General features: G+C 34.8%; 1 protein-coding gene across 7 annotated transcripts in view; it reads right to left on the reverse strand.

Annotated features, from left to right (window-relative positions):
* Nucleotides 1–12247, reverse strand: part of CENPE (centromere protein E) — a 76575-nt gene that overhangs the window by 33300 nt on the left and 31028 nt on the right. For 5 of the 7 annotated variants that reach the window (XM_068543254.1, XM_068543249.1, XM_068543250.1 and 2 more), the window contains 11 exons: nt 9377–9580; nt 7458–7616; nt 5328–5618; nt 5044–5202; nt 3852–4142; nt 2327–2617; nt 2019–2177; nt 1506–1799; nt 1251–1403; nt 782–1069; nt 52–210 (listed from right to left, as the gene is read on the reverse strand). In XM_068543254.1, the coding sequence (XP_068399355.1) occupies nt 52–210; nt 782–1069; nt 1251–1403; nt 1506–1799; nt 2019–2177; nt 2327–2617; nt 3852–4142; nt 5044–5202; nt 5328–5618; nt 7458–7616; nt 9377–9580 (2448 nt within the window). The remainder of the gene's footprint in view (nt 1–51; nt 211–781; nt 1070–1250; nt 1404–1505; nt 1800–2018; nt 2178–2326; nt 2618–3851; nt 4143–5043; nt 5203–5327; nt 5619–7457; nt 7617–9376; nt 9581–12247) is intronic. The other 2 variants (XM_068543252.1, XM_068543253.1) reach the window with 2 other exon arrangements.

Consider the following 12247-nt stretch of genomic DNA (forward strand, 5'->3'; position numbering starts at 1 on the left):
CACAAAAGACTTGATTCAAACTCTCAGTTACTTAGATATTAGTAGAAATACCTGTGCTTTTAAGGCAGTATTTGTGTTTTCTAAAGCCTTTTGAATATTTGATATTTCATCTGTCTTCTCTGAAACAATTCCTCTGAGTTTATCGATAGTTTCTTGGTGCTCTTTCAGATTCATCTGGGCAATTCTTAGTTCCTCTTGTTTTTCCAAGTCCTTTATTATTAGAGAAAGAAAAATAATACATTCAGAATAATACAATTCAACCGTGTGTAGAAAGGTACAGGGTAAGAAGTAAAAATTCCCCTCTCTCCTTAGGCCTCCCAGTTCTCATCCTCTAAATGACTTTTAGATGTCAATATATTCTAGATACACTACTCTGTAACGTAACCCTTTTCTCTATCAGGATACTTCCAAATCAGCTCTATCTCGTTCTTTACTTGTGGGTTGGTATTCCGTGGTCTGAATGTGCTGTATTGATTCAACCAGTCTCTACTAATGGACAGTTAGAATTTTTCCTGTTTTGGGGTTTGCTTTATTTTGTTATTGCAACTTGTACAAATATCTTTGCACAGTTATGTTAATGTGTGTAGGATAAACAGCAATAACTGGACTTTTTGGGTCAATGCATACACTTATTGAAAACTTTGGAAGATATTATCATATATCCATCCCTCCAGGCTTCCCCAAGATTGGACCAATTTTACAGCCTCACCAACTCTATCAACCATGGCTCTTTTAGGACATGATGTCATATTTACTAGTTGGGGGAAAGATGGTAACTCACTCTAATTGTGGTTTCTCTTAGGTTTTCCTTGAGCTGGTCTATCTCTACTTTGAGAGTCTCCTCCACACTCCTAAGGTCATCTCTTTCTTTTGTAACAGATCTTATTTCTTCAAAATTTTCATGGAGTCTCTGAGTTAACCTTATGTTCTCCAATTCTGTATTTTCCAGGGTTGACTTTTGGGCCTCAAGTTGCTTCTTCAAGTTTCCCATTTCACATATTTTTTCCTGAGTCTCACTGACATCTTTCATCTTAAGAAGTTGATGTTCTTCTTCTTGAAGTTCTTGAATCTGAGAAAATCATAAAACAAGTTATGACATAGACAGAAAATTTTAGGAAAAAGAACTGTCTCTAAAATTAAGGTAATCATCTTTACATTTTAGTCTAACGTATGTATTATTTTCTTCCGTAAGGGATATGATGAACACAATAATCAGATGTCATTTTCCAACTTAAGAAAACAAGACCTACCTTTGCCTGTAATTCAGCATCTGAAATTTCTAAGTCTCTCTGAATATTTGCTCCTTGATCTGTCTTCTCTGAACTATTCCTTGTATTAATGGTTTCTTGGTACTGCTTCAGAAGAATGTAAGCAGCTTTTAGTTCCTCTTTGATTTTCTGTCCCTTTATGATTGGAGGAAAATTAATCAAACTTAGTAGTGAACATCATCATTATCACTTTAACACTATTTTTATATCCAAAAACATTATAAGAGGGAAACTTACTTCAGCTACAATTTCTTTAATGTTTTCTTTGAGTTGGTCTCTTTCCTTTTGAAGGACTTCCTGCACCCTTTCCAGATCATCTCTTTCCTTAATTATGGTTTTTATTTCGTCTTGACTTGCCTGAAGTTTCTCAGTCAACTTGAGCCTCTCGCTTTCTATTCTTTGTAGTGATGAATCTTTGGCTTTGAGATGTTCCTTTAACTGTTCCAGTTCATTCCAACTCACTTTTTCCTGAGTTTCACTGATTTCTTTTATGGTAATAAATTGTTTCTGTTTCTCATGAAGCTCTTGGGTCTTAAAGATAATAATAAAATAATAGCCAAAAATATACTTATGTGCACACACACATAAAAACGTGTGTTTATATATGTATATATATGTGTATGTATATTTTTTAAGGAAAAAAATCCAGTATGCTTTCTAAAACAATTCAGGAGGTAAACAGTAGTCTTTGTAATCCAGTTAGCTACCTCCCTTAAGTTTTCTCCCACTGTTCCTTTACTCTCAATTTACCTTTTTCTGTAATTCATCATTTGTTGTTTCTAATTCCTGTTGAATGCTTGATATTTCAGTTTCCCTCTCTGAAAGATCCACTCTCAATTTACCAATAGTTTCCTCCTGTTCTTTTAGGTGACAATGAGCAACTTCAAGTTCCTCTTTGGTTTCTAGGTGCTTCATTATTAAAGGAAATTGCAAGAAATTTATGAAAACGTTATAACCATTACACTGTAACTAATTCCTTTCCCCAAAGGTTTAGTTTTTACCAAGATATTTGCTTACAGAATACTAAGCACACACACACGAAAAAGGATGAAACCTACTTTAGCTACCATTTCTCTTATGTTTTCTTGGAGTTGGTTCCTTTCAGATTGAAGAACTTCTTGTAGCCTCTGTAGGTCATCTCTCTCCTTAGCTATAGATTTCACTTCATCATGACTTTCTTGAAGTCTCTCAGACCACTCAAGCTTTTCCATTTCTAGTCTTAGTAGTGCTGAATCTTTGACTTTGAATTGCTCCTTCAATTGCTCCATCTCACTCATTATTTTCTTAGTCTCATTGTCTTTTTCTTTCATATTGAAGGACTGTTCCTGTTTGTCTTGAGATGCTTGAATCTTAAGAGGATCATAAAACAATACAGTTGGTATCCAGAGATACTTTATTTTAGGGGAAAAGAAACAAGGATACTTTCTAAAACAATTAAGTCAGGGATTCAACAGCTCATTTACAGAACAATATTTCCACTCACCCACTCTTCCATTATTCAGATATTTAACACATTTATTGAGTACTCATTGTGTTGTCAGGATCCTATTAGAGGTTGGAGATGAAACGGGAAATGACACTTTACATGATCTACCTTTTTGAGACTTACCCACTTTAGAAGGAAAGATACATATTATACCAGATCTTACCAAACAGAGGTGCTGGGTTCTTTCAGGCTACCAGTGGCAAACCTAACCTATTGTGAGTGCTTAGGAAGGGCTTCCTAGGGGATGGAAAGCTTCAGTGGAGATCTAAAAGATGAGAGCACTTGTGAGGCAAAGAGGACTATGGAAATACTACAGGAAGGGAGACCAGAACATCTGAAAGCCATGAGATGCAGAAGAGCAACAGACGAGAGTTGCTGGAGCACAGTGAGCAGGAGGAAGAGTGAGGTGAAACAGGGCTAGAAACCAGCAAGGTCTGTGACCTAGGGTCTCAAAGCTCATGTGAAGCAGCACGCTGGTATGTACTTCAAGAGCAATGAGAAGTTATTAAAAGGTTTTAAGAAGAAAAGATCACTTGGGCTCAGAAAGGGGAATGAATTAGAGAAGTATGATATGAATGGGGAGACCAGGTAGGACGCTATTGCACAAAGCCAGAGAGAAATAATCGTGACTCGGATTAGGGTATCAGCAATGTGGAGAGAAGAGTGGGAGGATTTCACACACAGGCACACACCTTAAAATCAACAAGGTTTGGTTCTTGGATTATAGAGTGAGTGGGGAGGAAGGGATAGTAGTAGGAACGATTCCCAGATTTCTGACTGGATCAGTGAGGAAGATGGTAACGCGTTATGGGATGCTGGGGAAATAGGTTTAAACAAGGGAAGAAAACAGTGTTTTTGACTTTATCCTTTCCTGTAATTTAACACTGCTTTTTCTAAATCATTTTGAATATTTAAGAAAACAACTCATTTTCCATAGTTTCTTAGTAATTATGAGCAATTTTTAGTTGTTCTGTTTCCAATCACTTCATAATTAAGAGACATTTAAAGAAAATTGGTAGGAACATTATAAATGCCCCTTTTCCCAAAGACTTATTTATAAAACACTTATTAGAATGGGAGGAAAGGATGAAACTTACTTTAGTCAAAGTTTCTCTAATTTCTTCTTTCAGTTGGTCACATTCAACCTGAAGTGCTTCTTTTGTCATTTTAAGATCGTCTCTTTCCTTAGTGAGAGATTTTATTTCTTCGTGACTTTCTTGAAGTTTTTCAGTCAACCTGAGACTTTCCATTTCTACACTTGCCAGTGTTTTTGAATCCTTGGTTTTGGATTGTTCTTTCAATAGCTCTGGTTCATCCACTGTTTCCTGAATATCACTGACTTCTTTCACATTAGGAAGTAGCTCCTGCTCCTCATGAAGCACTGGGATCTTGTGATATTCATAAAATACCAAGGTTACTATCTAGAGAGTGTTATCATAATTTTTTAAAGGGAAAAGATGAGGCTACTTTCCATAGCAATGAAAGTGATTTTGAACCTTCATTGGCTACCATGGAGCACAAACTCCTATTTATTCATTTCCTCTTGATTCCTACTCAAGCTATTATTCATGACTTTTCTGCTAGTAATAGTCTGTCATAATTGTTTTTTTCTCCAGCTTACATCCAAAGTACACTTTACCAACAAATTATCAATCCAGTCAGTTGCATGCTTCATTTCTATACCAGTTCCCAAATGCAACAGGAGAAAAATCAGAATTGAGCAGATTATATCTCAATAAATGAATGGCCCCCATTCTCAGATGAATTCTAATGCTACTGCACAAATCTGTTATGTGTACAGATTGATTCCCCCTTTCCATGATCACTAGTGGTACCATGTAGCTTTGCACAGCATATTTCTGCATTTGTCATACTGGAATTGAGAGATTTTTGTATATGCCTATATTGGGGAAAAAGAACAATGTCTTATTCATAGCCACAGTCTCAATGCTTGGCACATAGTAGGCTTTTAACATAGGTTGGTCCAGTTACCCCAATGTTTCATTTTCTCCATAGCATTTGCTATTATCTAAAATTATCCTGTTCATTTGATTGCTTATTTATTGAGAACCTCTTTCCACTACAAAGTAAGTTCTATGATCACAGAGGTTTTGTCCACCTTGTTCCCATTTTATTTCTATAATCCAGGACTGTACCTGCTACATTAGACACTCAACAAATACTACCCAATAAATGAATGAACCATAACTCAGTCACTACCTACTGCTTATTTTTCTTTCAGAGAAAGAAAGGAAGAGGGGACAAGGAGCGAAGGAAGAAAAGACAAACCTTTTCTTGCAATTCAGTATTGGATTTTTCTAAGTTCTTCTGAATATTTATTATTTGAGCTGTCTTCTCACAAATGTTTCTTCTTAGTTCTTCAACAGTTTCTTGGTGCTCTTTTAGAAGCATGTGGGCCACTTTTAGTTCTTCTTTTGTTTCTAGACCCTTTATTAGCAAGTTAAATTTAAAGAATAATTGTAACAACATCATCCCAACATTGCCTCCCCCTTTCCAACTGACTCAGTTTTTAAAGAAACATTTAATAGATGAAAGAAAAGGGTATGACTTACTGTAGTTTCAATTTCTCTTATGTGTCCTTTAAGCTTATTTCTCTCTATTTCAAATGACTCCTGTAATTCCTTTAGATCATTTCTTTCTTTGGTTATGAATTTCATTTCCTCATAATTTTCATGAAGTTTCTGAACCAACTCTAGCCTCTCAATTTTTATACGTTCCAATGTTAATTCTTGGTTCTTTAGTTCATTCTTTAAATTTTCCATTTCATTCGTCTTTTTCTGAATCTCGGTCATCTCTTCTTGTACTCTAAGAAGTTGTTGCTGTTTTTCTTGGAGTTGTTGGCTCTTAAGAAATATAGTTTTTATAATTACCATTTTGTCTATATCCTCTTAAAATTCTTATGTAAAATATACTTTGCCAAACTGAAATAATCATTATCATAGCCCTGCCTACTACTCCAGTATAAACAGACAAGTAACACTAAAAGTAAAGTAACCTTTTAGATAGTGCCTACAGTGGGTCAAATAGTGTCCCACCCCAAATTCAAGTCTGCCCATACTCTGAGAATGTGATCTTCTTTGAAAATAGGGTTTTTGCAGATGTAATTACTTAAGGACTGAGAAGAAATATTCCTGGGTTAAGGAGGGCCCTAAATCTAATGAGAGGGTCCTTATAAGAGACAGAAAAGGACACACAGAGACACAGAGAAGGTCATATGTAGATGGAGGCAGAGATTGGAGAGATGCAGCTACAAGCCAAGGGTACCAAGGACAGCTGGGAGTCAAGGACAGGAAGAGGCAAGAAAGGATTCTTCCTTAGAGCCTTCAGAGGGAGCTTGGTCGCCAGCATCTTGATTTTGAACTTCTAAGAGCCAGAATTGTGAAAAAATAAATTTCTGTTGTTTAAAGCCATCAAGTTTATGGTAATTTGATACAGAAGCCCTAGGAAACTAATATAGTGTCACTAGGTTAATCAAAGAAGTGAAAATGAGAAAAATTAAAAAAGAGACTAAATATGCAGATATAACTGCCAAATAACTATAATTCCACTTCTCTTAAAAACTTGGATAATTTATTTTCATTCCCAATAAGGTCCATATGGGGTGGCCCAAACAAACAATGAGGCATTAACTTTTACATAAACTTACTGATTTCACTTATTTAGGAGGAATATGAAATAGATGTAAGGTTTTAATATATTCAGTTAAGTTACAGTAAAAAGGATGAGAATTAAGAGAACCCATATTAGGAAAAAAAAATACAGAAGCACAATGGAAATTACAATACTTTATCTGTAATGCATGTGGCACTACTCCTAGAATATACAGAAAGATCTCGGTGGGTGCGTTTTAGAATTACTTGGGGAGTACAATTGTTACAAGGGTCTTAGCTCTTCTATAAATTTTACAGTAGCACCTTATTGTAAATATCTAAGAGATGGTAATACAGTCATCCCTTGGTATCCATGGATCCCTGTGGATACCAAAATCGGTGGATGTTCAAGTCCCTTATATAAAATGACATAGTATTTGCATATAACCTAAGCACACCCTCCAGTATATTTTAACTCATCTCTAGATTACTTATAATACTGAATACAATATAAATGCTACATAAATAGTTGTAAATACTATGTAAATAGTTGCCTGTGTATGGCAAAATTCAAGTTTCACTTTTTGGAATTTTCTGGAATTTTCTTCTCCTGAATATTTTTGATCAGTGGTTGGTTGAATCCATGGAGGCAGAATGTGCAGATATGGAGGGCCGACTGTAGTGATAAATCTTACATTTTAGAGAATAACTAATACATCTCTATAAGGGCAGAATCTTTGTTTTGTTGACTAATGTATCTCAAGAGCCCAGAACAATGCCTGGCTCATGGTGGTACTGTATGAATGTACAGTACTTCATGAATGAATATATCAAATGATTCATTTAGATGAATGAAGGCCCCCTCTCTCATTTAAAGACTAAAAAAATATAATCCTCACAAAGGATGTTAGTTAACATCTCAGTAGGAGTTGAAATTATCCAAAATATTAGCATTAAGATCTGTTCATTGGCGAGGTATGTATTATTTCTGGAATTTAGGTCTGCTGGAATCAAATTTATTACAAAAAAAAGAAAAGAAAAGAAAAAGTTTAGTCAGAAAAAATGACCAGGAAGATAACTTAAAAAAGTCACCTTTTCCTTCAGCTTTTCTTCAACTTCTGCCAGTTTTTCACAGGTCCTAGAAAGCTCTTCTTCTTTCTTTATGGTATGGCTCTTTTCTTGTGCAACTATCTCTTGTTGCTTTTTAAGTTCATTTCCAAGAATTCTTAATTCTTCCTGGTTTTCAATGGTCTAGAATTTAAAAAAACGCTGAGATTAAAATACTAGCTTACATTTATGAAATCAGGTAAAAATCAGCATTTACCTTAGCCTGAAAATGAAGAAATCATGGCAAACTACATTGGAAAAGACTAATTAAAAAAAGAAAGTCTTAACTTAATCATATAAAGGTCAAGAATCTGCTTTTTTAATACTGTTTCTTTATTGCTCACCTTACATTCTTATCATGAGAATTAGAACGGGATTTTGTATTCTATCATGAGAGGTTTGCTCATTTTCTACCCCTAAGCCAAAAGAGACTTTCTAAGCTTTTGTTGACAATAGATGATATATGAGATATATATATATATATATATATATAGAGAGAGAGAGAGAGAGAGAGAGAGAGAGAGAGAGTTATGGGCTTTTCATATGCTGGAATAACTTTGGTTTTATACATTGCTTAATAGCAAGCTCAAAATGGCAGCATCCTTTGCTAGCATAAAGTGGGTTAATCCTAGTTATTAAGCTTAAACAGTGACTTTCTCAAGTATCAATATCACAAAAACATCACAAGCCAGAGACTGAGAAACAAATATGACTTTTGTCTGTATTCTTATTTACATTCAGCAATTTTAACCAAACAGACAATCCCAAGAAACATGGAAAACTACACAAAAGGTCAGGTTCTCCTGTGATTCACAGCAAACTTCTCAAAATATTAATTTCAATCTAGACACATTATATTGTCCCTAAATTTAGAAACAAAAAATAAAGTAGGTTTGAAAATATTGGCAAGCATTAACAACAAATAATTAAAAGTGAAATAAAAAAATTACAACAGCGTAAATAGAAGAGAAACATTTAGGAACAACTTTAACAAAATATGGGAAAGACCTGTACACTGAAATCTATAACACATCACTGAGACAACAGATAATTTATAGAAAGATACACAATGGCCAATAAGCCATTTCATGCTAATAAGCATGAAAAGATGCTCAATATCTTTAGTCATTAGGGAAAGGCAAGTGAAAACAATGAGGTACACACCCAATAGAATGGCCAAAATTAAAAACACCGATACTATGAAGTGTTGGTGAGGATGTGGAGCCCTCAGTATTCTCTTAATTTGCTGATGGGAATGTAAAATGGTACCAACTACTTTGGAAATCAGTCTAGGAAATTTTCATCAAGTTAAATATACATCTACCTATGAGCCAGCTATTCCATTTAGATAGGTACCCTAGAGAAATTAAAAAAAAATGTTCATAAAAAGATCTGTATATGAATGTTTACGGCATCTTTATTCAAAATAGCCAAATAGTGGAGATAACTTAAATTTCTACCAACAGGATAAAGTCTAAACAAATTGTGGCCTGTTCATACGATGGAACACTACCCAGCGATAAGCAAGAGAGTAGAAAGAAGACACAAAAGAGTGTATGCTGTGTGATTCTATTTGTATGACGTCCTAGAAGGGAAAGGCAAGTGAAAACAATGTGATTAAGTGATTAAGGTAAAAAAAAAAAGGACAGTGACTATATGGGGCAGAGGGTAAGATTAGGATCAAATAGATCAGAACTCAAGGGGACTTGTTGGGGTGATGGGAATATTCCACATCTTGACTGAGGTGGAGGGTACACAAGTAGAGACATTTGTCAAAAGTCATCAGACTGTACTCTTGTGTCAGATACATTTATTGCATGTAAACTATACCTCAATAAAGTTGGAAAAATCTAAAATGTACAAAGACAAAACTGTACTGCTAAGTATACAGTGCTAAATCCTACCATTTCAATGCTTTCCCTTAGGTCAGTCTTCAGTTGTTCCTTTTCTGCTGTAATACTCTCTAACATTTGTTGCAGTTCATTTTTCTCCTGTATTAAAGAAAATATCTTTCTCTGTTGCTCAATTAGCTCATTATCCTCAACATCTGCAATCAGTGCTTGGGTTTTTTTGGCTTCCAAATTTTGTTTTTTATCTATGCCAACCATCTAAAATATAAATACATTAAAGAAGAATTTCTTAGTTAATAATAATTTTAATAATAATAAAAATAGCCAACATATATTACTTATTATGTACTAGGCACTATTTTCATATATTGACACGTTTAATCATCACTATAACCTTATGAGGTAGGTACTAGTATTATCTCCATTTGACAGATGAGGAAACAATACCAGGGAGGATAGGTCACTTGCCCAAGGTCACCCAGGGAAGAATAACCAGGTTTTGAATCCAATGGTCTGGCTCCAGAGTGTGTGCTCTTGTGCTTGTTCACTGACACGAACTACCTGGACAGCTATAGATAATTAACAATTATCTTCATGTATGATGGGTTAACCTGACTTCATGAAAAAGTAAGCCGCCTTGAACTCTATCACTTTATTTTTTTCCTTAAAAGCTGGAAATCATTCCCTACCCCCTATTCCCAATTAATCTTTATTTTCAGAGGTAGTCATACTCACCAAAGCTGGAGTTTTATTACATGTAGAGGGCAAAATAATTTTGGTAGAACTATATCTCACATTATAATAGCATAATTCATCTTTTCTTAATATACAATTTTCATTTACTGCTTAAGAAAAGCATGTTATATAAATTCAGTTATCCATAAATAAGTCTTAACCAAAGGTAACTTAAAACGTGAACTCCTTGGTAAAAGGAGATAAAGACTGACATTATAATTGTTGGCATGAAATTAGAGTGTCACTATATAACCTTATACTAGCCCAATAAATGCATTCAGTTCCATACTGGCCACATATGTTTTAAAAAGTTTTTATAGTAATCTATAATTAACATTAGAAAAAAATTTGAAAAATAAAGAGAAAAAATGTCATCCAGTGTCACCAACACAACTGCTATTAGAGTTCTAAAATATTTCATTGCAGTTTTTTCCATTACCTTTTTTTAAAACATAGCCATCATAATTAATTTACATATATAGGATTCATTTTAGCTTTTCTTTTTCACTTAGATCATATGCATTTTCCCATACTGCTATGTAATCTTCAAATTAGTATTTTTAGTAGTTGCTCTATTCTCTAAAGTGGATATGGACAAACCATACTTTGTTTAGTTAACCTCTTAGTGTTGGCAATATTCATGAGCTTCTGACAATGGTGCGCACAGAGCTAACTACTGGGTTGGCCAAAAAGTTCGTTTGGTCAATGAAGACGTTGTTCAATACATTTCTTGGTGAAAATGAAAAATGTGTCTTTTATTTTTACTTAAAATCAAACGAACTTTTTGGCCAACCCAATACACAAGGTGGGGAACATATAGTCTTTGGGAGCAGTTTGTCAGATATTGTAATTCAGAAGCCTGCATCTTTACTCCTAAACAAAGGAATATACACAAAGACAAAGCAGACGGAGAGGAAGTATTCTATAATGATACCCAAGGTACATTTCAAAACTGAACTCAGCCTAGGAAGTATTTCAGCTACCGTGGTTATGAGTAAAATCTAATTTCTGTTGAGACACACTAGAGAAATTGCATTTCCAAAGAGACACATCAAGCAGGACTGAAAACGGGTACTCCAAGGGATTCCTGATAGACCTACTTAATGGAGTTCTGTGGTACCCAGATGAACAGAGGGGCCCCTGGAAATTCCCAGACCCACTCTTTTATCTACATGGGTGATTCCGGCACGAACAAGGTTATCACAAGAACAAGGTGATCTCAGACTTCCAGCCCAGGTTTCAAGATCTCTAATGAACAGAATGGCCCCAGAGAATCCCAACAGACTCTTTTATCAACATGGACACTTCTAGCCTGAACATAATACTACAGGAGCCAGTTGGTCCCAGTGAGTATAACTCTTCCTTTCCCTCACTTCTCCTCTACTGCCTCCTTCTCATGGGGTCCTATGATTGCATTTTTCATTTGTTTAAAAGCAGCTATACATTGTTGTATCTTATTCTAAAAAAACTATTCAAAAAACCTTCCCCTTGTGAAAGTAGAAGTTATAAATTTCAAATCAAGGTCAAGAACCTTTGGCCCATGGTTGATCCAAATTATAGATAAGCTGAGAACACAAGATAATAGTGGAAGTGAAAATGCTTTTCTAGGAGAGAAGGACTCAAGAATAGGGAGAGAGAAGAGAAAGCTCATTTTCCAAGGCAGGAATATTGTGTTCCAGGGTAAAGGGGGAAAAAAGAAGCTAATTAGACTATATCAAAATTTAAAGCTTCTGTGCAAAAAAGGACAAAATCAACAGAGTGAAAAGGCAACCTATGAAATGGGAGAAAATACTGGCAAATCGTATAACTGATAAAGGGTTAATAACCAGAAAAATACAAAGAACTCTTACAACTCAACAACAACAAAAAACCAATTTAAAAATGGGAAAAACCTGAACAGACATTTCTGCAAAGAAGATAAACATATAGCTTACAAGCAGTCTGTGATATTTTGTTATGGCAGCCCTAGCAGACTAATATACCTCACTTTAAAAGTCACCATTAGCATCCTAGTTTTTCTTATATATAACTGAATAACTAGTTAAGCAGTTATTCTCCTAAGGTCTCAGGACAAAATGAACCATTTTACCTAGAATGAATTATTAAGGCAAGATTTAAGCACCTAATAGTAAAATTATGGTGCAAACCCTAAAGATAGACACAAATACGATACATACATTGATTCTATAG

Source organism: Eschrichtius robustus, chromosome 4 (assembly GCF_028021215.1).
Source record: "Eschrichtius robustus isolate mEscRob2 chromosome 4, mEscRob2.pri, whole genome shotgun sequence".
Classification (NCBI taxonomy): domain Eukaryota; kingdom Metazoa; phylum Chordata; class Mammalia; order Artiodactyla; family Eschrichtiidae; genus Eschrichtius; species Eschrichtius robustus.